The sequence below is a fragment of the Apodemus sylvaticus genome, chromosome 5 (genome assembly GCF_947179515.1).
Source record: "Apodemus sylvaticus chromosome 5, mApoSyl1.1, whole genome shotgun sequence".
In the NCBI taxonomy this organism is placed as follows: Eukaryota; Metazoa; Chordata; class Mammalia; order Rodentia; family Muridae; genus Apodemus; species Apodemus sylvaticus.
In genome coordinates, this window is record NC_067476.1 from 95,266,907 (window position 1) to 95,292,756 (window position 25,850).

At 40.2% G+C, this 25,850-nt stretch overlaps 1 protein-coding gene across 1 annotated transcript in view; it reads right to left on the minus strand.

Moving 5' to 3' along the window:
- Ryr3 (ryanodine receptor 3) overlaps nt 1-25,850 on the minus strand; it is a 410,215-nt gene that overhangs the window by 166,629 nt on the left and 217,736 nt on the right. The window contains 4 exon segments of the mRNA XM_052181674.1: nt 7,085-7,188; nt 8,263-8,392; nt 10,050-10,164; nt 11,448-11,721. Coding sequence (XP_052037634.1) covers nt 7,085-7,188; nt 8,263-8,392; nt 10,050-10,164; nt 11,448-11,721 — 623 coding nt within the window.

Below are 25,850 nucleotides of genomic sequence, written 5' to 3' on the forward strand. Positions count from 1 at the left end.
AGAAGTTAGGGAAATGGCACCCTTCAAAATAGCCACGAACAATATAAAGTATCTTGGTGTGACTCTAACCAAACAAGTGAAAGATCTATATGACAAGAACTTCAGGTCTCTGAAGAAGAAAATCGAAGAAGACCTCAGAAAATGGAAAAACCTGCCATGCTCGTGGATTGGCAGGATTTTAACTATATTAATATAGTTAAAATGGCCATCTTGCCAAAAGCGATCTACAGATTCAATGCAATCCCCATCAAAATCCCAACTCAGTTCTTCACAGAGTTAGAAAAAGCAATTCTCAAATTCACCTGGAATAACAAGAAACCCAGGATAGCTAAAACTATTCTCAACAACAAAAGAAATTCTGGGCGAATCAGTATTCCTGACTTCAAGCAATACTACAGAGCAATAGTGTTAGAAACTGCATGGTATGGGCACAGTGACAGACAAGTGGACCAATGGAATAGAATTGAAGATCCAGAAATGAATCCACACACCTATGGTCACTTGATCTTCGACAAAGGAACCAAAAACATCCAGTGAAAAAAGATAGCCTTTTCAACAAATGGTGCTGGTTCAATTGGAGGTCAGCATGCAGAAGAATGCACATTGATCCATTCTTATCTCCATGTACTAAACTTCACTCCAAGTGGATCAAGGACCTCCATGTAAAACCAGACACATTGAAACTAATAGAAAAGAAACTAGGGAAGACCCTTGAGGACATGGGCACAGGGGAAAAGTTCCTAAACAGATCACCAATAGCTTATGCTTTAAGATCAAGAATTGACAAATGGACCTCATAAAATTACAAAGTTTCTGTAAGGCAAAAGACACTGTTAAAAGGACAAAACCACAACCATCAAATTGGGAAAGGATATTCACCAACCTCACATCTGATAGAGGGCTAATATCTAATATATACAAAGAACTCAAGAAGTTAGACCCCAGGGAACCAAATAACCCTATTAAAAAATGGGGTACAGATCTTAACAAAGAATTTTCACCTGAAGAAATTCGGATGGCCGAGAGGCACCTTAAGAAGTGCTCAACATCATTAGTCATTAGTGAAATGCAGATCAAAACAACCCTGAGATTTCACCTTACACCAGTCAGAATGGCTAAGGTCAAAAACTCAGGAGACAGCAGGTGTTGGCGAGGATGTGGAGAAAGAGGAACACTCCTCCACTGCTGGTGGGGCTGTAAGATGGTACAATCACTGTGGAAATCAGTCTGGAGGTTCCTCAGAAAACTGGACATGAGACTTCCAGAGGACCCTGCTATACCTCTCCTGGGCATATACCCAAAGGATTCCCCGGCATGCAATAAAGACACATGCTCCATTATGTTCATAGCAGCCTTATTTATAATAGCCAGAAGCTAGAAAGAACCCAGATGCCCATCAAAGGAGGAATGGATACAGAAAATGTGGTATATTTACACAATGGAATACTACTCAGCAATTAGAAACAATGAATTCACAAAATTTTTAGGCAAATGGTTTGATCTGGAAAATATCATCCTAAGTGAGGTAACCCAATCACAAAAGAATACACATGGAATGCAGTCTCTGATAAGTGGATATTAATTAGCCCAGAAGCTCTGAATACCCAAGGCACAAATTGCTTAACAAATGACTCCCATGAAGAAGTATGGAGAGGGTCCTGATCCTGGAAAGGATTGATCTAGCATGGGAAGGGAATATAAGGACAGAGAAGAAGGAGGGAGGTGATTGGAGAAGGGATGGAGAGAAGAAGGTTTATGGGACATATGGGGAGGGGGGATCTGGGAAAGGGGAAATCATTTGGAATGTAAACAAAGAATATAGAAAATAAAAATGTTAAAAAAAAGAAAAACTGGAAAAATATTTTGAATAAAAAAATTAATAGCTCCTCTGATTTTGACTTTGATGTTTTGTGTATATGTGGAGGAGAGAAAATTTAGTGTGCTGTAAAAGTCAAGAGTGGTATCTGTTCTATTTTCAATTCCTAGGGTCTTCCATACACTAGGTTCTCAATTAATATTTCATTTAAGAGTCACATATTTACTGTTGAAAAAAGCTATTATTTTGTAAAAATTAATAATAATTTGTAATTACAATGATTAATAAATAATTAATAAATCTTATTAAAAAACTCAGCAAACTTTTGTCCTTATCAATATGGATGCTATTTTGCTAGAATCTCATATTTGACTTTGCTCCTATAATGCTGGGGAGATGACAATAGGAGACAGAAGAGGTAGAGTTTTCAGGGCTATAAGCACAAAACATTTCACTGGCCTCTAAGCTCAGTGCCTCTGGGTAGGAGTGCTATACAGTTCTAATAGATGTGATTTCTGCCAGGACAGATGAAGAGGTACTAAAAGACTTATCAGACCCTTCACTGTTCATCCTCCAAACCACACTCAGGCACTTGTCCAACTGGTCCAAACAAGATCTGTGGCACTGTGCTCTGCAAACAAAATGAATGGCAAAGGGAGGTAAGCTTCAGCCTCCTTTACGGATCCTCCCAGCACACATCTGTCCCTGTCACATCTGTCCCCTGTCCCAGTGTGCTCCATCCCACGCACTACCCCTTATACCCTCCATGGGAAGCTCAGTGTCTTCATCAAACAGCAACCTTTCAAAAGATGAATGGAGCTTAAAAACTAAGTACAGAGTTCAAAACTCATAGGGCGACCTTGTTGCAGACTCATGAACCCTGTTTACAAAGCATCCCTTTCATTTAATGTATGAATAATAAAGCTTGCCGATGTCTGTTTCACTAGGAGCCGAGATCACAAGTAGATGACATCGGTGGGGGAACAGTTCTTATGTAACTGATGGGTGCCATAGTGTTTGCATCTTTTCATGTGTGTGTATGTGTGTGTGTGTGTGTGTGTGTGTGTGTGTGTGTGATAAGTGGTGTCCCTTCATCACAAGTCTATGGGACCTAGGGCATGAACTAATTTCTCCTCCTCTGGTAATTTTATTTACTCTTGCAGCGAGAGCTGCTAAAAGTCAACCTCAAGTCACATCTGATTTCTTTTAGCTTTACTATGCTATCAGTTGTTTGATAAACTTATATTTGTAAAGCTCAGTAAATAGACCCTTCTATTGAATAGATTATGACAAGTTAAAAAATGACAGACTGAGAAAAACAAATACCATGTTTTATTACATATGCAGGAGGGAGATCTAAATGCAAATTTATGTACATTTGTATGTGTGTGTGTGTGTGCGTGTGTGTATGAAAGGAAGGAAAACATCTAGAAAAAGAGGGAACAAGAGGAGAAGATAATAGAATATGCGTCTTGAAAGCAGTCTGGGGTAGCTATGTGGGAGGAGGAAGGAAACCAGCAAGGGGAGGGGACAAAAAAGAACAAAGTACAATTACATACACACACATACACACACACAATCATATACAAACAGACAAACATACATATACTCACAAACATACAGACACACAAACATACAAACACAGACAAACATACATATACACACAAACATACAAACACACACAAACATCCACACAAACATACATATATTCATAAACATACAAACACACACACACACAAACACATACACATGTATGAACATAAAAACATGCCACAATGAAACATATGGCAACCATAAAAATAAAGATCTGTTTCCTGACTTTGGCTTTACTTAACTAAATATTAGGGGTTTAATTAGTCCCAATAGCAATGATTACTGAGTTGGCAAAATGATTAAATGTTTTTACTTATATTTTTATCTTCTTTTAAAATATTATTACTTAAAGTATCTCCAAAAGACCCAGAAGAACAAAATAAAATAAACAACTTAAAGACATCCTCTGCTGAATTGTATCATCCTAAATTTATACACTGAAGTCTAAGCTTCAATAAATCAGAATGTTATCATTGGAGATAAGACGTGCAAAGAAGATGCTAAATAGAAAGGGGGCTTCCAGGGTAGTGTCCTTATCAAAGGGAGAAAGAGTTGTACAAAGCTGCAGCAGGGTGCTTATGCAGAAGACAGGCCCTGTAGGACACATCAAGAGGGTAGCCATCTGTAAACCAAGGAAAGAAGACTCAGAAAAAATTAAATCTGATAACACTTGGTCTTGGCTTTCCAGACTGGAGAACTGAAAAAATTAACTTCTGGTGTTTAAGTGACCCCGTGTGTGCCCATTTATTACAGAGGCCCCAGAAGATAGATGTACTCTTACACTACAAAGTAAATGTGCCCAGTAAGGAATAACTGGCATAGACACACGGACATGCACTCTGCCTGATTCATGATAGGCTCTTACCCATTATTAGTTAAATACAGCTGAAGCTGTTGTAACATAGAACTTCAATAAATTATTAATTGCCATCTCATTGTAGCAGACATGGATCTACAAGTCGGCTGACAACTCTCTGCCATGGCTCTGCCAGGAGGATCTTTGAGGGGTGACATCATCCACCTGTGTGGTACTTTAAATAGATGGAGCATGGCTGCCGAGATAGTTTTATCATAAGATGCCAGTCCCCCGTCCCCTGCCTTCTCAACCCAAGTTCTTTGAGCCTTCTTATACTATTGGGTAGGAGCAGAAGACAATGTATTTCAAAAATAAATGTTCTCCTCAGTTTCTCATACATATTTCCTAGTATCTTCTCATCAGTCTTTGGCCGTTCTTCCTGTTATTTAGTTGATGATTTTTTTTTCCTGGGACTCCCTTAGGTGGTAGTGGCCCTCATGGCCCTGAACATTTATGCAAGGATCTCACCTACCCAGAGGGCTTTGTTCTCCCTCCATGATTTCTGTCTGCAGCTCAGAAGACATTTCTGAGCCATAAGTACTATACAGCCAGATCCCCAGTTGATATTTATCTGGGAACCTCAAAGCACCTCTGTGCCACGCCCTGCACTCATAGGAGTGTCTAACCATTTTACATCAGAACATGACATCATCATTTACAAAGTGTACCCTCAAGAACTATTGCAATCAATTCACAAACATGCAAAATTAAATGTCCTCCTATTGTAAGTTTATGAAGTGTTGTGTTGGACTGTATTTGCACCCCTCTTCGGCTGCATTCGACCTGTAAGCTGTGGGCTGGGCTTGTCTGCAAGAGAGCCAACCCAATATTTGGTTACCAGTTGCTATTTGTCTTTCCTAGGTCTTCAGGATTCAAACACTTCTCACATGTGCTGTGTCAATATTAACTGAAGTCAGCGCCCACTCATGCTTGGATTACTGAAGGTAATTCTTGTCAAGTCTTCTTGCCCCAGGTCTTGTTTCTAGTCATTTAATTTCCTTATTGAAGCCTTCTAAACCACCCAACATACTGTGTTGCTCCCTTGTTGCGGGCCTTTGTGGTTTCCATTACTCGTGGTTCTCCAGAGAGATACCATAATATAATTAGAACAAGCATGGGCTCTTGAGCTACACTCTAATTAATTTAGTTGCCCTGTGGCACTGAGGAATGGCATAGTCTCCATACCTCCATTTCCTTTCCATAACTTCTGAACAACAATAACAACAATAGTTATGATAAAACTTGTTCTGAGAGTTGCACAAGTGAACTTCTATTACAATAAAGTCTAATTTCTGATCACTCCCATCACCTTTCTCACCATACTTCCTTGTACTCTATGCTTCTGCCATGCTTGGCTTTCTCACTATCCTGGATGTAGGCTTTCCTGGCTAAGTGTAAACACCCCTGGCCTTTTTCCCCAACAATACAACGGATTAGCTTCTCCCCATCCTGTTGGAGTAATTATTTGATCCCAACCCAGGGTTTCTACCCTACCCTTGGTTATTGAGTTCCTGGGTAAAAAGACATACAACCTTTAGATTTACAATAAGCCTTCAGGCATATTTATCTTTAAACAATAGCTAGGCAGCTGTCTAGCCTCTATGCTATTAGAATCTACTTCTCTATCGACACCCCAAGTTATTACTTATTACGTGTCATCTGGGCTGCTCTTAACTCCAGTTTGCCAACCCCGGGGCCACACTCTCTTCACTCCTAATCCATGGTGACTTTTCTTTCTTCCTCCTGAGCTTCTTAGTCCCATTCTGGTCCTCATCTGACCCCAAGCCCATGAAACTTAAACCCCTCCCATGTCTCTTCTGCCTACCTATTGGCTGTTGGCATCTTTACTTACCAATCAGAAATAACTTAGTGGCAGGGTCACTTAGTGTCTTAAGTTCAGACTCTCTCTTCTCTGGGACAAGCAGGTCTTGGGGGCCTTACTTAGCATTACCATATAGCAAACCTCCTGTCACTGCTTTCTCTAAGTGTCTGCTTTTCCCCCTCATGCTCTCAAACCTGCTCACTGTAGGGTGTGGATGGCCTTTGACCTCTACCACTCTCTTCCCACCCCATCAGGGTTGTTCTCCACATTTAGTACACAGAAGGTTAATTTTATCAGCCATCCAGTCAAGCAAAGAATTCCACAGTGGAAAGACTTCCAATCAAATACTTACTGAAGTCTCACCAAAGAACACTATGGCTATTTTCTTTGTTATAAACTTGAACATTCCACTTTCTAATTCTTAATGCAGAACCCCTAGTAAAGATACATACAATACTCAGTATCGAGAACATAGAACTCTCTACAGTGCTTATTCTAACTCATAAAACATTGCATCTATATTAACACTGGCCAGACCAGCGTGGTCATCTCCACTATCAGGAAATGCATTCAGAATCCCAGGAGGGAACAGTCTGTGTGTAGCATATTGATTTCACAACTTCCTGTCAGGTTTCTTTCATATGTGGACTCATTAGATAACTTGGACATTTTCTTTAAGATCCACAGACACACAGTGATATTCCATGTAGACAAATATAATGGGCCTCTACCTCTGAAGAACACAAATGCCCACACTCTCATGTCTAAGAAGCTAATTACCTTTGCTCATACATGATCATGTCTGACACATAGTGGTACCATCTTTGCTTTACAGGATTATGTATGACTACAGTAGTGCCAGGCTCTCATAATATACTGCAGTTTTACCAGTATGAAGTGGATCTGAATGCAAACTTAGCCGTTGGCTTGCTTATCCTGTGTGGCTGCTATTGAGTTAGGAGAAAAATAACACATTGTTTTCTCAACAACTAGTTACCTTCTCAAGATCTGGTTCTTCTAAGCCCAGTGCTAGTTCATTATTGTCCATTACAGAGGAGGCTGCCACATCCAGTGGGGTGGACCCCCTCATCGATGGGGACGCTGAGGATGGAACAAAAAAGAAACTGGGCATTAAAGCTATCCTGGTCTGATCTGAGATTACAGTGCACAAGCATGAACACTAGAGGGCAGCAAATACATTGAAACCTGGCCCAAGTTGTTCTCAGAGGGCTGCTGGCTTTGGAAAAGTCCTATTTTCCTTCCTTCTCACACTTATTAAGGTTGAGTATACTAATTAACATGAAATCACTCTGTAGAATGAGTATCTTTGTAACACAAAACTTCTTGGGGTCTCCATTTGGTGATTACTCAAAAGACTCAGAGGCTCCCTCATTGTCCGGGCTGAAATGACTTGGAAAATCTTGAAATTACCACTTGGAGTTTAAAAATAGTCTCCCACTGCAGAAGTTCATACAGTTACATTAGTGTACTAATGTTGTCTGTGATATTTATTTTTGGCTTGTTTAGCTCTTAGGCTATAATTATTAAAAACTTTAAATGACATTTACAAGGAGGAAGAAAAGGAGGAAGAGGAAGAAGTAGAGAAAGAGGAGAAGATTTCAGGTTTCAAGTGTATGCATTTGTGAATTCCACAATTCATTTGGTTTATATTCAGCATGGTTGAGTCAGGTAACAGAGTGAGTTACTTTTCTCACAGCGGTGATGAGCTACTATTTATCTATATCCATTATCAGGTTGTTTATCCATAGCTGTTCTTGGCCAGTCTGCTTCGCTGCTGAGGGAAGAATTTGCTCATTGACTGGTGGGCCAGGCTAGGAATGAATCCTGCAGCAAGCTTGCCAAGAAAGGATTGGATGCTTGACCTTGGTCTTAAGGCATCCTCAGTTCCATACAGCATTTTATAAAGCACAGGCCCCTGGACCTGAGAGGAGAGATTGACTCAGTCACCAGTACAATTGCTAGCAACCTATACATAGAGTGGAGAGTATGGACATGCTCATATACATTTGTTTTTGGAATCGTCTGGCTCTGGTCTTGCACTTACATCTATCATAGAGTACATGCGCATTCTTTCTCTTTTTCTTCTAAGTAGTCAGAAGGAGGAGCGGACTGCCTGGGTCCAGAGGTGGAAGTTACAATGCATGCCACACATACCTAGGCCCACGCTACTGTTCTCCAGCAGGTAACTTAGATGCTCAAACATGGCCTTCTGATTTTGCCGGCTAATTCGACAGAAATAGCAAAGGAAGCGACAGCAGCTAGCAACCATCTTTGGAAAGGCAATCTGTGGGCAGAAGCAGAAGTAGTAGAGAGGCGAATCTATTACGAGGCCTTCACGAACAGTTGAATCTCAAAAAGGAATCTTAGGTTGAAGCAGCACAAACTATGAACCATTTGGAACATGAAGTTTTTCCTTACACCTATTCCCCCAAAAACATTTGTAGGAGGAACAGAACACAGAATGCCTAAGAATGTTTCTTCTGAAAATATTGGAAATTGGCTATAATTCCCCAAGAGCTTTCCTTCAAAGGAAAACATCCATCAATTATAACCCGTTTCCTTATCTGTCCCATGGAAATGTATGACTTTGCCCCATACTGCTATTGTCTCCAGCTGGGACGAGCAGAACTCTGAAAGGTGATATCAGAAGCAGAGTAGGGGGATCATAGAAAAACATGGGCCGTTAGCCCATCAAAGCCTGGGTCCTCAGGGCCATGGGTGCCCTCCGACCCCAACAGTTAAGGAAGTCTGAAAGGCAACATGCCCTGTTCCTGTGAACAGGTCCCCAGTTATGTGTCCCCAACCACTGCTCTTCTATAGGTGCCTAGGGCACTTGTCACCAGATGCACACAGTTTAGCATAAAGATGCCATTCTTCATCCCTTGATTTGTGTGCCTTCCCTGACTAACAATGTGATTACCATCTCTCTGGCAAAATAGAGATTAGTTTGGACCTTATGGAGGTCAATAAACAATGTCAGAATCCTAGAAAGACCTTAATTTTACCCCCTTAGAATCATGGGAGGTGCTCTAAGACACAGTTCTGAAACCTATAGTTAGTGAAGCATCCAGATGTGCTTAGGGAAATTCCATAGAGTGAGTGATTTGGCTTTCTGAGAGAGAGACAGAGAGACAGGCAGACATACAGAGAGAGAAGTGGGAAAGAGGGAGAGGGAGAGGGAGAGAGAGAAGGGGAGGAGGGGGAGGGGAGGAAAGGAGACGGGGAAAGGGAAAGGCAGAGAGGGGTGAAGAAGAAGGAGGGGAGAGAGAGAGAGAGAGAGAGAGAGAGAGAGAGAGAGATTTGAAATCATTCTCTACATATTGCCCTCAGAAGTCATGCAGTCTAGGTCAGTCAGTAGATAAAATATATCCTGTACCAGTTCAAGGACTGAGCTTCTAGGCCCTATCACCCACATAAAAGCAAAGTGAGAATAGCGATCCATCTGTAGTCCCCTTATTCAGGGGCAAAGACATGGGATCCCCAGAACAGTCTGTTTAGGTAGATTATCTGAATTTGTGATATCTGGGTTTAGTAAAAGACCACCTGTCTCTGTAATTAAAGTGGAGAGCAATCTAGAAACATAATTTACGTCAACTTCAGGCTTCTGTGTGTGTATATATACTTGTGGGTACACACCTACACAAGTATATTCAAATATGTGCAAGCATGCCCACATGTATGTCTGTATACTACACATACACACACATATAAAAGCAGCAGCAGCAGCAACAAGCCATTCAGTTTAAGTAAGACCTTAGGAAAAGAGGTATAAATGCTCAGTTGCACCCTATGTCAGAAGCAATGCCCTGCTTCTCTGATCCCTTTGGTGCTGTAAAAATCTTTGCCTATTCCAAGGGGAAGACCTGAGACAATAGACAGCAGAGTAGGTCACTTTCTGTACTCCCTCCCTAGAGTCAGTTTCTGGCTAAGCACAGCAGTACCTGCGACTTCTCGGTACCCAGCACGTTGACCATCACCTCCATCACTGTCTCATGCATGCCGAGGACTCTCATAAGGTTGGGGTGCTGGTAGAACACCTTGTTGTTCATTATGTCCCTAAGGAAACAATCAGAGAGAGAGAGAGAGAGTTCCTGCTGCTTTTCTGCTATGAAAATTTAGGAATGAGACACAGAAACTGTGTGGATGAAGTAACATTGAAGTGATAGGCTGAAAAAATAAGAAGGTTCTAGGGCATGGAATACATATGGAATTGTTGTTGTTTCGCTGATCCAGAAAAGGAACACAAAATATTTCTAAGTGTTGGATTTTCCCCTCTAAAATGTTTATTTTTAATAATATTAAAACAATTCTCCCTTTAACTTTTTTTTTTTTTTTTTTACTTATAATAGGGTCTAAGACCACCAAAATCACTGGATTTCTCTTTCTCTGTTTTCCTCAGAAACCTCTTTTCTCCCATTATAGCTGCGTCTCTTTATACTGTTTCTGAATGACAGGCCTGCACATCATTGTTAAAGGCACTGTGTATTAGATAACATGAAGTCTGGATACCGGACTTCAAACGTCAATGGCATGAACATGTGACAACCACCACACCTTCAAGCTACTTCACACAAACTCACAGAATGGAGGTGAATAAAAGCCGAGACCCAACACCTGCCTGGAACCAGACTGGAGGGGAGACCATTTCTGCAGCCCATTTCCCTCCTGTTTCTACCCCCTCTTAATTTCTATTAGAATTTTCCTTTCTTGCAAATTAATTTAAGGAATGCAGACATGCACATATCTTTTCTCTCCCAAGACTCATCCAAAGCACTTTCCTGGTCCTTAGTGATGCTTCTGTAGTTTGCCAGCTCAGGGATGGTAAGAGAACTGTCACTTTTGATTTTAATCATGTAGCATTGTGGCTTGGCTAGGCAACTTTTCTGGCACATGTTTTTTCCTGTATGCTCTGTAAAGCAAGGAAATCCGCCTGGCACTCGAATTGACAACATGGTGTATGAGGTAGATCTATGGGTCACTTAAGTTAAGGCATTTCTCAGAACTAACAAAAATCACTCTATAGCTTACAACTAGGAAAAGAGGGCCAGCTTGGACCATCTCAAAAGGCTCAGAGGCCAGCCAAAGGCTCCAAAGCTCAAATTGTTTCTCTCTCAAGTTAAATATATTGTCTTTTCCTTCAGATCTTTTTTCATGACCCCACTTAGGCTATTTTTTATCATATTCACTATGAATTCTCTTCATTTCTTTTGACAGTGTTCATTCCCCTTGAACAACAGACAGTCTGGTATCTCATGTTACTGTTCATGTGACAAGATGAACCACCGCAAGGAGGGACAGAGGATCCTCTCTGGATACGGGCACCTGCTGAGCGAACCTACCCCAGCCCATTGATCATGAGAAGCTCCTCTTCTCTGCCCATCCGGACACTAAGCAGGGACCGAATCTGGCCCAGGGCAGCCAGCAGGTTGATGGTGTCATTCACAGAGGCCTGGCTGATGGTGTAGGTCTTCCTCAGAGCCTGTAGCAACTCCCCAATGCTGTCATACTGTCTCCGGAGGAGGTTGAACATCATCCTCACCAGCTCCGCATCCTGGATTTGGTTCTCCTGGGCCCAGCGGATCATTGTCTGTGAAACTAGTTCCTTCAGTGTTGCTGGAAGGAGATTAGGAGAGACCACTAATCATTGATGCCCAGTGCAGACAAAGTTAGGAAGTGCAGATATCTTTTTCAACTAACAGATGTATCAACAGCTGGTTCAGGTTAAAATTTTTCTTATTTTAAGGTTGTCTGGTTGTAAGGTTTGCATGGCATATATACAAGTAGATTATATTATCAAGACATAAACATGCCACAGCAAAAATATCACAATTATATACTAAAAATGCTATTCTCATTTGATTAATGCTTGTATTCCTACTAAAAATCAAATAATGGACAAGACCCAGTTCCTGCCTTCAGGGAGCTCACAAGCCTGTTCTTTACATTTTTATTTTGTGATAAAATTTTATTGTTATTGTATAATACAATGCAATAAATGCTACAATGGAGGTATTTGCAAGTACCAGGAGGCAGAGTGCAGAGTGAGTTTCTGGGTGGGTGAAGGTGTGAAAGCAAAACATTGTCCTGTGCTTCTTTAGAGTAAAACAAATGACACACTGACACTTATTGTCATGGCTACTGTCTCTAAGTATATTAGAGGCATCCTTCAGCAGAGACTAACTGAAGTCAAGAATAGAGCTAACAAGTCAAGAATAAAAGATAATTTCGATGCTGTGGACATAACATACATTCGGAGAAGAATGGAACTAAACTGTGAGGACAGTCTCAGGCTTGAAGTCTTGGATGCTGGAGAGCTGACCAGCACACACAGAAATGGCTTCTTTGTACTGAATCTTTTACAAGAATCGGCTGGTGCTGTAGCATGAATTACCTTCACAGGCATGGAGGGTGAAACTACCATGACACCGAGTTCAGGCTTTATTGGTGTTCATACCCAGTTCCACAAGCACCGGGCAAATCGGCTAAAGTGAGACCAGCTAAGGGCCTGGCAGTGGGATGAATGCTGGCTGGCTTTGCTTTGGAAATATATTAGAAGCAAAAGGCTTATCTGAGGAATGAAAGGAGAGCATGCCAGAACAGCTGGTTAGGGGATTCTCACCCTCCCCCCCCCCATCACATGTGCAGTTCCAGAAGGTTCCACAACATGGCGGAGAGAAACGCTGCTTGAAAATCATAATGTTTAAATCTCACACTACCACCACAGTCCTGGCAGGGCTGGATGGTACCAGATCCTTCATTGAGGCCACATGATAAAACTTGATCTACGGGGACATTGAAGGTTATTGAATCCACCAGAGAAAAGATTAGGGTTCACTAAGATGGAGGCTTTCTGGCCTCTGTGTGATTTCCAATAGTTAACTTTTCTACTCCACATCACTATACATAGCAGATGTCTGCTCCACATACACTCTTGGCTCTACCATATGCTGTAAAAATAGAACTTAGTCACCAAAGCTCTAAATGATCTAGATGTAAAGGATTAATTTAGTTTATTGCTGTGCCTATCATCCCTGTGGGTGGGTGTTTCAGGTTCAGGCAGGAGACATACCCTGAAACAACTCAAAAAACAAAACAAAACAAAACAAAAACAAAAACAAAAACAAAAAACAAAAAACAACACAGGCTAGAGAGAACAGTTAAAAGATCTTGCTGCCCCTACACCTAAGGATCAGGGAATACCACAGAGGAGGTGGTGGAAAGATTTTAAGAGTCAGAAGTTCAGGATACTTGTTGCTTAATAGCACATCCTAGGCACAACTGGGAAAATACAACGATGAAATCTCAACAACAAGGTTGCCTGTATAAGACCAGCGTAATCACAACACCAGGTGGTATGCCACTGTGGATAAAGGAAATTCCAAACTGTCCCACCCTTAGATAAAAAGCTTTAGATGGTCTATGCCTGCAGAAAGAGAAACACCAAGTGGTCATATACATGCACATGTGAGTATCAATAAATGGACTTAGTAGTATGTATGTGTGTGCATGTGTGTATGTGTAAAATAATAATAATTAGAGACCATGAATGTTTGAGAGAGGGTTAGAAAGAGTTTGAGGAGGGAGAGAGTGAGTGATGTAGATAAGTATTCATGTATAAAGTTATCAAAAATTTAGAAAGGTCTTATATAGTAGGGACTTATGACTAATACCTATTAGCATGTATACCTTCTGTGGGGAGACAAATTGCTAATGGGCTGTCTTAGGATTTTCTTAACAAACTATTTCCCTGTTCAATCATTGGCAACAGAGGTCCCACAGACTCTTCTCTCCACAACATCACAGACTATTACTAAGGCTGTTATTTACTCTCCATAATCCAATGGAAAGATCATATTGCTGAAGACACAACATATTTATGTCATCAAACTTGGAGAAATTAAGTTGGGGCCTAAGTAGAACTATTACTCCTCCCAACCCACATTCATGGCACTGGAAGGCAGAGGAGGAAAATAACCATTAGCATCAGTCAGCTGCAAAGCCTGAGACTTGACTGTAAGATATCCTGGGGTAATAGTGGTACAAATGTCATGAGAGTAGTCAGCCATTTTTTAAGTGAATTTAAGGTTACACTCTGTGGGATGAAACTCATACCCAACACTGCTAAAGTGTTCAAGAACCTGAGACTAGATAGGTCACAGGTCTTAGGGGGAAACCTATCTTCTCATTCTGCTAAAGAAAAATAGCAATGAAATGACTCCTAAAAGCATTTTGCTATACCTATAGATCAGTGCCTTACTCATCCCTCATCAGAGACCTTCTCGCAGCAGCTGGTAATTAACAGAGAGATCTCCAACTGAAAATGAATAGATTGTGAAGAACTTTGAAACACTCAGCCTTAAGTGGAATGGTTTTGTTTGTTTTGTTTCTATCAAGTCCCTCCACTCGAGTCTTAGGAATCTATGTGGAAGAGGAGGCAGAAAGGATATCAGAGCCAGAGATGATAGGAGAGTCAATGAAAACAGCATCTTTCAGACACAACAGGGCTGATGCACATAACAACACTCATAAGACCTACACAGGTTCAAACCAATAAAACCCCAGCATTGCAAAGGGGAAGTAGACACAAAGTCCTACCCATAACCAAGAAACTTTTTGCAACTAATACCTGCTGGGAAAGGGAAAACTAGTTTCTCCAATGGAATGTCACTAGAAATATCAACCATATTCCAGGGCAGGCTCCATTCTCAGAGCAGTTAGTCAGTACAAAGTGGATTTCATCCTTTGTGTGTGTGTGTGTGTTTGTTATTATTGTTGCAGTGTTTTTGTGTTTTCTTGGTCTTACTGATTTTCTTTTCTTTCTTTCAGTTGTTTATCTGTTTTGGTTTTCGTTTTTTGCTTTTGTTGTTTTCTTTTGCTTGATAGATAGAAAGAACTTGAGGTTGGGTAGGGAGACAAGGAGGATCTAGAAGGAGTTAAGGGAAAGAAAAGAATATGATACAAATATTTTTTGTATAATTTTTTAGAAATTAAAATAAAAAAGAAACTGTTTTTCCAGGTGCAGCTGTTCCTATTTCTTCTAGTTAAGAGAGTAAGAACAGAAGTAATATACAAAACCACAGAAACTCTTGCATCTGATACATGTTTCATAGTCCTATAAATATTACTTCCTTTAAAGCACATATTATGGCACAAATGATCTTAGTTCTCATTATTAGTGGCCAGACCCTCCCCTGAGGTAACACACAGCATCAAAGTCCTTGGCATACAGGAGAAGCAATGATGGAGAGGAGTCACTCATCAGCTCAAGGTTCCTTCTTCAGCAACAGGAAGTTTGTAGAATCATGAAACCAAATAAATAGTATAATTCCCTCAACCTGGCTTTATGTCTTTGGGGTTTTGATCAGGAAATCTAAGAGACTCCCAAAACTACATAGGCTATGGTGGTTGCCCTTGGTTACCTCACAAAACTTGAAGACAGACCCTATTGGTGAAGATACCACACACTTTGGACATGGAACTTGGGGGACAGAAGTTTGAGCTGACCTCAAAGTCTCTTCCCTGAAGACCAGTTCTTACAGTACTAGAAAGTGCTATGCAAGCAATCAACAGTCTTGCTCAGCTGTAAAGCCTGTGATCCACAGCAATGGCCAGCATGACAAGATATTCCACAGGGTGTAATAATGGCACTTATATTTTAGAGTTAGACAACGGCCATGTAATTGGACTTAAGACCCACTCAAAAGAAGGTAATTCATGCTTGGTAGTATAAACAAGGCCGATTATTCATACTAGTGAGGTCATGGACCCTAGAAGAAGCCTACTACTGCCACTTTCCTAAACAGTATAATTTACAAATACATTCTCAATACTTTATTTTCACAAATAAATGTTGCTCTTACCCTTCATCAAAAGAAAATGGGGACTTGTAGCATCACAGAAGTTTACCACTGGCCAAAATGCATAGAACACTGACTGTGGGGTGCCCAGGCTTAACCAATACATCTACAAAACTAACTCTATACGTAAAGCCCAGAAAACAGTGCAGAAGAGGGAGCAGAATGATTGTAAGAGCCAAAGGACAATGATATGTGTTGTAAATAGTGTCATTCCTATATGATAGGAAAGCTGCACCTATGAACTCTCAACAATATAGTTGCCTAAACAAGACCTAAATGATAATAATACCAGTTGACATGCCAACATGGATAGGGGCAGCCTCATGGAGCTCTACCACTAGATGAAGGATTACAGATAATAGTTGTGGAGAGAGAAAGAGAGAGAGAGAGAGAGAGAGAGAGAGAGAGAGAGAGAGAGGGAGAGAGAGAGAGAGAGAGAGAGAGAGAGAGAGAGAGAGAGAGAGAGAGAGAGAGAGAGATTGATTCAGTTTGCTCTAGGGACAAGGCCCCTGATATAATATCAAGCCCCAAGTAGTCAGCCCTAGACATATTATATATAAGAAACACTAAATGGACTCAGCAAGTTGTAGTCACATATACATATATATATAAGTAGATGATGATGATGAAGATGATAATGAGGTCATAAATTTGAGAGGGAGGGCGGGACACAGGAGGAATTAGAGACAGGAAAGGGAGAGGTAGAACAGATATAAAATAGTACTTATGAAATTCTCAAAAAAACAATTACAAAATTTATAGATGAAGAAATTTATATTTCCATAATGTGTTAGGTCCTCTGTGTATCTTTATGTATGAAACTTAAAATAATCAGTACAAAACGATGCCTGGAACATACTTACAAACACTAACAATTAATACTATAAATAATGGTAGTTGTGAAATTTTAATCTTCAGATTAGGGGACTGAGAATTCTTTAGGCAGTTGTGAAGGACATGACGGTTCAAAGTTATTATTTGATGTTTTAATTGTATTGATATTGACACTGATGATAGAAGAAAAAAAATGATAGGTAAAAATTGCTGGAACCTTAGAACAAAAAGTCAGCAAGATTTATTGTCACTTTCCTGGGAAAATAGCCAAATTTACATCGGAATGTCTTGAATGAAGAATAATCTTATCAATACAACTCTCAAGGTGATATCATTTAACCCTATAAACAAAATGGTGAGAAGCACAAAGCTGTGCATCAGCACTAAGTGTTTTTTTCCCTTGAGGAAAAGCACATGTATGTAATTGAGTTGCCAGCTAAACTAGTCTCTTGTCTGATGGAATGCCATTTTAAAGGAGGAGAGAAATAACCTGTGACTAGTTAGTATTGAATAACTGATATTTTTTCCAAAAAGAAAGAAATAAACAATTCGATATAAATGATTGTATTTATTGTCAATAAAGAAATTAGAATTTCAAGTGAAACCAAGAGTTCTGGCAAACATTTATCTGCCACTGTGAGCTCTGACAACTTCTCAACACTTAAAGATCCCCTGATTAAATTATTGATATTAGCAAATGTGCTTTGAAAATATTTATAATGAACCGTGTCAACAGCTGGTAACTGCATTATTCAAGGAAATAATGATTTCCCTAGAACAATGCATGCAGCTATAGAAAAATTGTACTAGTGCCAACCCACAAGCAAGCTATTCCAGTGGGCTTCTTTTTCAGCTTAGTATTTTGTATGGTGTGCTTTGATTTTATTTGCCCTCTCTTCTTATTCTTCTAGCTCCATATCCCACCCTTTCTTGCCCACCTTTGTATGCTGTCTCTTTTAAAAAGCCCATTAAGTCCAATTTAGACGGACAATACAGTCTTGTATGTGTGGGTTTTCACTGGATGGTGGTCAGGTACCAGGTGCTATCCTCTTAAAGTAAAGTGACTCCCTCTATAGCAACTGTCAATTATTTATTAAAGTATAAAACTAATTTGTTTAAATTTGCATATACCAACTAATTTTTGAAAATTATTCATTGATTAGAAAAGACTTCACAACTCTACCAATAAGCTATAGAATTATTAAGCATTTCCCAACTATACTTTTATTTCAAGCAATTCCCAAGTTTTTTGTCAAATGCAAGAATTCTGTTATCTTTCAGTTAATACATTTATAAAAAGATAAAAGCATATAGTTCTTTTCCAAAGAAAAATTAGTTGCTTTTCATGGCAATATATTACTAAATGAGTAGCTATACATTTTAATTATTTTAAATGAATTAGCAATATTATAAAATACTGCAATTTTAATTTCTAAATAAGTAAAAACTGATATATAAATAGCCTAAATTAGAGCTCTAAGACCCTATGTAGTGTCTGTGAATATAAATAATCTCCAAGACCAAAAACCTTTGACACTCATTGCTGGATGGACCACATCTCTTACAAATCAAAGGCTGTCATCCCTTGAAAGCAAAGCTCTCTCTCCAGCTTGGGTGAGCCCCACTCCATCAGGCTGTGTGACTAGTGAGCCAAGGTCTCCATCTGAAAAGCTACAGTTTAAAGAGATTTCTCTGCTTGTCTTTGAGTGGATTAAAAGTGACTTCATGAAAGCAAGACTCCTCATATTGAGAAATAGACTGAGGATTAAAGAGTCATTATTTTGAGAATTGAATCCTGGAGGTTAAGGGCTCTGACCATTATTCACAGGGCACTAAAGTGTTCCCTATTAGTTTGAAGGGCTCTGAAAGTTGCCTCCTTAATTTGACTTAAATTTGGGCTCAAGGCCAGTCATCTTCAGAGAAGGGAGGGGTAGAGTCTGTGTTATTCAGTGGTTACATGGCCTTCTTTGGTTGACTCTGTAGCATTGGAAGGTCACTGTAGCATCAGTGAGCTTCCAGGAGCTAGGATATATGTCATGGACATGTTTCTGCCTGTCATTGGCTGAAAACCAAGAGACCTCCTGTTGCATCACTTTTAAATTAGCTTCTGAACCAAATACTATTTTATGGGGATTTTCTAGGTGCCCAAGACTGTGTTAGGTGCCTCTGTAAAATCATTTCAGAACACCATTATTGCCCATAGGTCTCTAGCTGGGGAAACTCAAAAATGTATGTAAGTTATTTGGTCATGTTGTCAAATTGCTTCTAAATATTTGTTAATACCCATGACGTGGACTACTCTGCCTGAGTCAGAGAAGCCTCCCTTTGCAGTGGGTAGCAGTTAATGCAGAAATGAATAGTTGTTCAAAATGATAAAGAACAAAGAGTGAAGAAGAGATTAAGTGCTCAGCCCTGAGTGGGACATTTATATTAACTACCCTGTCCTCTACTATGGGTATAAAGAAGGAAAGAACTAGAGAATGAGAAGGGTGTAAACATGCTGTCTTCAAGACATGTCATGGCTATCACCTTCATGAGTTCACACAGCTGTGTTATTTGCACTAGATTAAACCACCAAGCCACAATTCTGGCATAGATTGGAGAGATGTGCTCCAGACCTCATCCTTTAATGAGGACCCATTGCCAAATGATTGCTGCTGGAGGAGGGAGAAGTATTTATTTATTTTTCCTAAAGTGTTCCTAATGGTAATTCTCCTGTGCTCCAGTGGGTGGCCCCATGTCCATGCATATACAGACAGTGCTAAGTGGACTTATCAAAATCAATAACACAAACAACAGACAAACAAATCTTAAAAGAAATTAAAAAAAGAGGTGGGGGTACAGAGAGATGTCTCAGTGGTTTAGAGCACTTGCTGCTCTTGAACAGGGCCTGAGCTCAGGTCCTAGCATCCATGCTGGGTGACTCAGAACCACCTGTAACTCCAGCTTTAGGGGTATCTGATATCAGTGGCTTTCTGTCAACACTGTCACTCAAGTGCATATGCCTACCCAAAGACACACACATACACAAAATATAAAATAAAACAAACCTTTAGAAAAAAGATGTGAAGCTAGTAGGGGGCATGTTAGAGAGATATATGGGAAGAGGTGGAAGAAGGAAGTAGGGTGGATATGATCATATCTCACTGTATATGTGCATGAAACTGTTAAGAATTAAAAAAATAATATGTAAAATAAAATAAAAAAATAAAATAAAAGGTGGTTAAGACTTCATATTTCTATCCATCTCAGCAGGAGCTGTCAGGTGCCCCCAATGGTTCAGCTCATGTAACTTTTAGAAAGTGATACTATTTATGTCAAGAAGAAAGAAATGAAGAAGCAAATGAAGATATATATTACTAAGAGGCCAGTGTTTCATGATGAGCAAAATAAACCAAACTGTCAAAAAAAAAAAAAAGGAACAAAGTAAATTGTGCACTATGATTTTCCTGATGAGATTATTATTATTAACATTCTAATACATTTGATTTTTGCAATTAGTGTAATTACACATAGGCAACTTCCTCAAATATATGATTGATGTGTCACATTTAAAATGATTATTCAAGCTATCTCAGAATGGCAATACGCTGGATGTACTGTATTTCTTAGAAAGACTTGATATTCTAGGGAACATCTTCGAAGACAATAGTTTCTCTACTGACTTTTGTGCTAGTCCTATGTTCTGCAAAAGAAAGAGTGTCTTCCTATCAGAGCTTGATTTAGGACATCCATTTGGGAGTGTCTGATTCAGTCCTTTACTGTGCCCCACCATTCATTTTAGAACCTGTTTCTTTGATTTCAGAACTCTAAGCTGTCCACATGTGACCCTTACAGGAAAAATCACCTGTCATCTACCATCATCACAAGACCTCTTCTTTAAGTAGTCAAATGCCAACTACCACAAAAAAAGGTCATTTGCTCTTACAGTGCAGGTTTCCATCTCAAAACTGCAGGAGTCTAGAACTTTCAAATACTTTTCTGGATATAGTTTTTCTTTTCTCTCCAAATTTAGATCACAAGCCAAATGGTCATCACTCAGTGAACTAAATGCTTCTTTCTTATCAAAGGGTATATGATGGCCACTGGAAAAGCAAATCCCATACCTGTACTGTTAAATTTCTGAGACTATTCTTAAATCTGGGACAGCTTGGGAGAAACAAATTTCAATTACATTGAGGAGAAGGAATAAACAATACTACACTGTACTGAAGTTAAACTCAGAAAGCAATTTATAATGTTCACAGTACAATGGAATAGAAAATTATGTGTATTTAAACAATGTGAACCTATTTTAAAATTCTAGTTGATTGAAAGTTAGCCCGTGGTATGCTATAGATAGTCAGAGGAGTGAACAGGTATGGATAATTTCCAAGTGTAGGTTACCTGTTTGTATTCTAAGAGGGGAAAGAAAGAGGAAGGATCTGATTGGCTGGGAAAGCAGAGAGGAATTAAGAGGATCTGGGAAGGGGAAACTAAAATCAAAAGTATATTGTGTTAAAAAAACTATTTTCAATTAAGAAAAAAAAAAACATAGGAGTTGGTGATTTACTATAACAGGGCTTGCTAACAGACTCTGTTAGGCCCCCAGCTTAAGAGGCTGCCATGGTTGTAGTAACTGCATTTTTGAACTATGCTGTTTTCCTACTGTTCTTAGATTGAACAGTGGATCCCCATCTTCTAAAAGATCTCCATATCCCAGTCTGCAGAAGCTGTGTTACCTCACAGGGCAAAAAGGACTCTGCAGATAACGCTGAGAGATTCTGAGCCAGAGGGATTACTGTGGACGACTTGGGGGCTTATTTCATCCCAAGAGTCTTTGAGAGAAGAGGCAAGAGAATCAGCAAAGAATGACTGGGGTCCTAGTGGGGCTGTTCTCTGCCCAAAGAAGGCAGTGGTCCTCTAGAAGAACAAAGGGCAAGAACTGACCCTCTAGGAGGGCAATCAGGCTCGGTCACTTCAGTTTTTAATCACCTCTGAAACTGTACGATAGTAAGTCTGTGCTGTTTAGGTGTTGGTAGGTTTGTGGTCAGAATATTAAAGTCAGCTGGTGCACGCCTTTAATCCAAGCACTTGGGAGGCAGAGGCAGGTGGATTTCTGAGTTTGAAGCCAGCCTGATCTACAGAGTGAGTTCCAGGACAGCCAGGGCTGCACAGAGAAACCCTGTCTCAAAAAAAACCAACCAACCAACCAACCAACCAAACAAACAAACAAACCAAAAAGCCAAAAAAACCAATCCCCTCCGAAGAATATTAAAGTCAGCACTATTTTACCAAATCCTTCTTTGCTACTTTCCTTTTACAAAGAAAACAAATGTAGGGAGGCTAAGAATTTACCTAACATTACAGTTGGTAAATGGTGATGCCTCAGGCTGCTAGAATCTTTCCTTGTACTTTATTACCTTGAGTTAGTTACCTTCATAACACTCAGAAAAATAGATATTTTATTAGTACCTTAAACTTACATTATGCCTACTGTCTAGACACTCTCTTAATAAGTCATGAAATAGATTCAGATGTAAAATCCTGAAACCTATAAAGCTTTAGTTCTTTTCCTGACACTCTTGGTCAGATTGCTTTCTTAGAGCCTCATTTTCTTTACCAATAAAATAAAATCACCCTATAAAATTCCTCTTGAATGTGGCAGTATAGTAAAAGCACTGGGCAGGGCCAGCTGTGTGTCCTCAGACAAGTCATCCACCTCTCTGTGTCTCTGTCTGCATCTGAAAGTATATGGCTATGAGACATGCTGTGCTCTTGGAAGAGTGGTAATAATTTATTCAAGCAGCAAATGAAAGACTGTAGCTTCACTGGGCTAAATGGGTAGGCAGCAAGATTTTACTACCACTTTTAGTGTCCAATTTCAATGTTATTCAGCTTGCTTTTCCTACGAGTATAACCTAAGATTGAAGAAATAAAACAAAATCTCAAAATTCAGGCGGTTCCTGATACCAGTAAGTGGCCATTATCAAAGCGTCAGTGCACACCACTAATCACCTAGTGAGGGAGTTGAGCTCTGGGAACTGCATGGTCTTTGTGATGATTGTCCTGATTGCTTGTGGAGAGGAAACTGTCTGTCAGAGGTTGCATGGCATGGTCACACATTCTCTATTCAACTACCAAGGTTTACACCCCTGTAACCTATGTTACAGGTTACAGTGATCACCAGGAATGAGATTATAAGCACACATCACCATATCAACATTTTCCTAAGGGGTCTAGGGATCAAGTTCAGGTCTTTGACCTCTTATCCTAGTGTTTTCCAGTCTTGCAGCTTCTTCAGGTCAAACTTACCAAATGGTCAAGTAACTACTGCTTAGCAATGGAAAACATCAGGGCAAGTTAAATCCATGGACATCAAGGACTCCACTTTAGGTAAATTAATCAGGCCAATTTCTCTGTGCTTCTCTAATGTTTCTCTGGCTCAAGATCTTCAGTTGGGGACCCATTTTTCTTATTTAACAAGACCACAGATTTTGGGGGATATCACTGGGAATGGCACTTCAAGGTGGTCTGAAATGAAAGCAAAAGCCTGTAAGACCCTGGAACATTGTTCTTGGGTAACTACTGTGTCTAATGTGTGTTACTGGGTCATAAAGAACATCTATTGGTGCTGTGAGGTTGGCTGAGAGCTCACAGCATCACCACATGCCCCAGATCTCCATGTGTTTGGGATATACACACTTGCTTTTGTTTGTTCTGGCTTCTCTAGCCTAGAAATAGGGCAAGACCTTCAGCTCCTTGCCAGTGTTCACACTTCTTGTTGCAATGATACTAGCCACATGTTAGCTCACATTTCCTGCATGTCCAGCAATGTATTAAGTCCTACACCTGAATTAGCATTCAGTCCTCATAAACATCACCTAAGAACAGAAAGGACAGATGTGGCAGTGACCAAATCATCATGGCCCTTACAGCTTAATCTTCCCTTTACTTTGTTTAAGTAAAGAACATTTCAATTTCTTGATCAGAAGTGGGTTTTTGTAAATAGTAGGTCTGCTAAGACACCCAAGGGAATGAGAGTTAAGGATGGGATGTGGAGGTTTTTGACTGTGTATAACAGACTACGGACTCTACAACTGAGTCACACTAGCCTGGCTACCATGGAGCCTAGCTTTCAGGGCAGACTGTGCACAGTCATCTGGCTACTGAACCTATCTGCTAAATCTGTCTCTAAATTCCCCTCCCTTTGTTTTATAGTGCATCTATGTGTGCTTGTATATATGCATGAGTTTTTGTGTGGAGGTACATGTGTATGTACAAGAGTGTGTGAATATATGTAATCATGTCGGTAGAGGCCAGAAGTCAACCCTGGGTATTATTTACCTTGTTTCTTGAGACAGGGTCTTTCACTGGCCTGTAGCTAGTCAAGTAGGCCAGGATGTGTGGACAAGTAGCACTGGACATCAGTCTATCTCTGCCTCACCAGGGGGATGAGATTATAAGCATACATCACCACACCAACATTTTCCCAGGGGTTCTAGGTTCAGGTCTTTGACCTCTACATGGCTTTCTACCTTGGTCAGAGCCTCATAGTATGGTTAGAAACAAGCCTGCTTACCCCCCCCCCCTTTTTTTTTTCTTCACCACCTGGATACAAGCAGCAATACTATACAAGCCACCGGTGGAACTGCATTCCACTGTCCTAGCTGCATTCTGCTCTATGGCTCCCTGGGGTCCCATCCATCATAAAGAGATAATTAGCCTGTTGTTTTTGAGATCAGTCATCCAGCCTCATAATCACTTTCTCAAAATGTACAGGCAACTGCATGACTGATGGTGATGTGACAGAGAAAAGAGCACAGAAGGGACAGAGAGTGTTCGCTGATCTGATTGGGGTGAGAGAAAGTGAATGGGAACGCCCCTCCCCCACCCAAGAGGCTCAGGCATTTGAATATGTGGTCATTTGTTGGTGGAACTGTCTTGAGAAGAATTAAGTGTGGGCTTGTTGGAGGAAGGGATGCAACTGGGAGTGGGCTTTAAGTTTCAAAAGCCCATGCCAGACCCAGTCTATCACTGTCTCCAGACGCTACTGCTCCAGTGCCATGCCTGCCTGCCTGCCTGCTACCATACTACTGCCATGATGGTAGTGGACTGACCTTGTGAAACTAAGCAGTCCCCAGTTAAATGTTTGCTTTCCTAAGTTTCTCCAATCATGGTGTCTCATCACAGAAATGGAATAGTGACTAAAACATGGGGAAACACGTGAGATGAAGCTAAGACAGAGCTATGAACGGCAATGTGAGCCTGCCATCTTTACTCAGGCCTAAATACTTGATATAACATATATATATATATATATATAACATGATATAAACAGGGAGCAGGAGCTCACTGAGTTTGGTGGCTCGCTGGGTGGAAAAAGTCAAGAACGCTGACATATACAGTCTCTAAGACAGTGCCAGATATGAAGGACTCGCTCAGTATATGTAAGAATTTCTTCTTCAGTTTTAAATACAGATTACACAAATAGAGGGCCCACATTGCTTACCTGAGCCCCAGAGGCCCTGGTTTGTATCTGTGGCTATAAGGCACTGAAAGGGAGCAATATAGTCAAGTTTGACCCTGTATCTTTCTCAGCTCTGTGCCTCTCTGATTCTCTTTACCATCCTCTTTCCCTTTTACGGACTATTGTGATCACTCTGGTTCTAATAGTCCCTATTTCCTGACTGAAGCTTAGCTGGGCAACATCTTTAATCCCATCCGTAACCAGCATTCTTCAGCACATTTAACATCATATTTGTATATTCCATATTTGCAAGTGGCCTGTTGATATCATCTGAGGCATCTTAACTGTCTGCCACAGTCCTTATTTAAGTTATATCTCCCAGAGAATTTCTGTCTTCTTGGTTCCAATGTCTCCCTGTAGCAGAGATGGGTGAAATCCTTGATTGAAAGATTATTTTTCTTAAACATATTTTACTGGTGCCTCAAACAGTGCCTGAAATATGGGGAGGGGGTAATCACCAAATATTTAAAATTAAACACTGTGCCAAATATGCTTTGCAAATATCCAATCCTTATAATGACCCAATGAGGTATTTGCTCTCT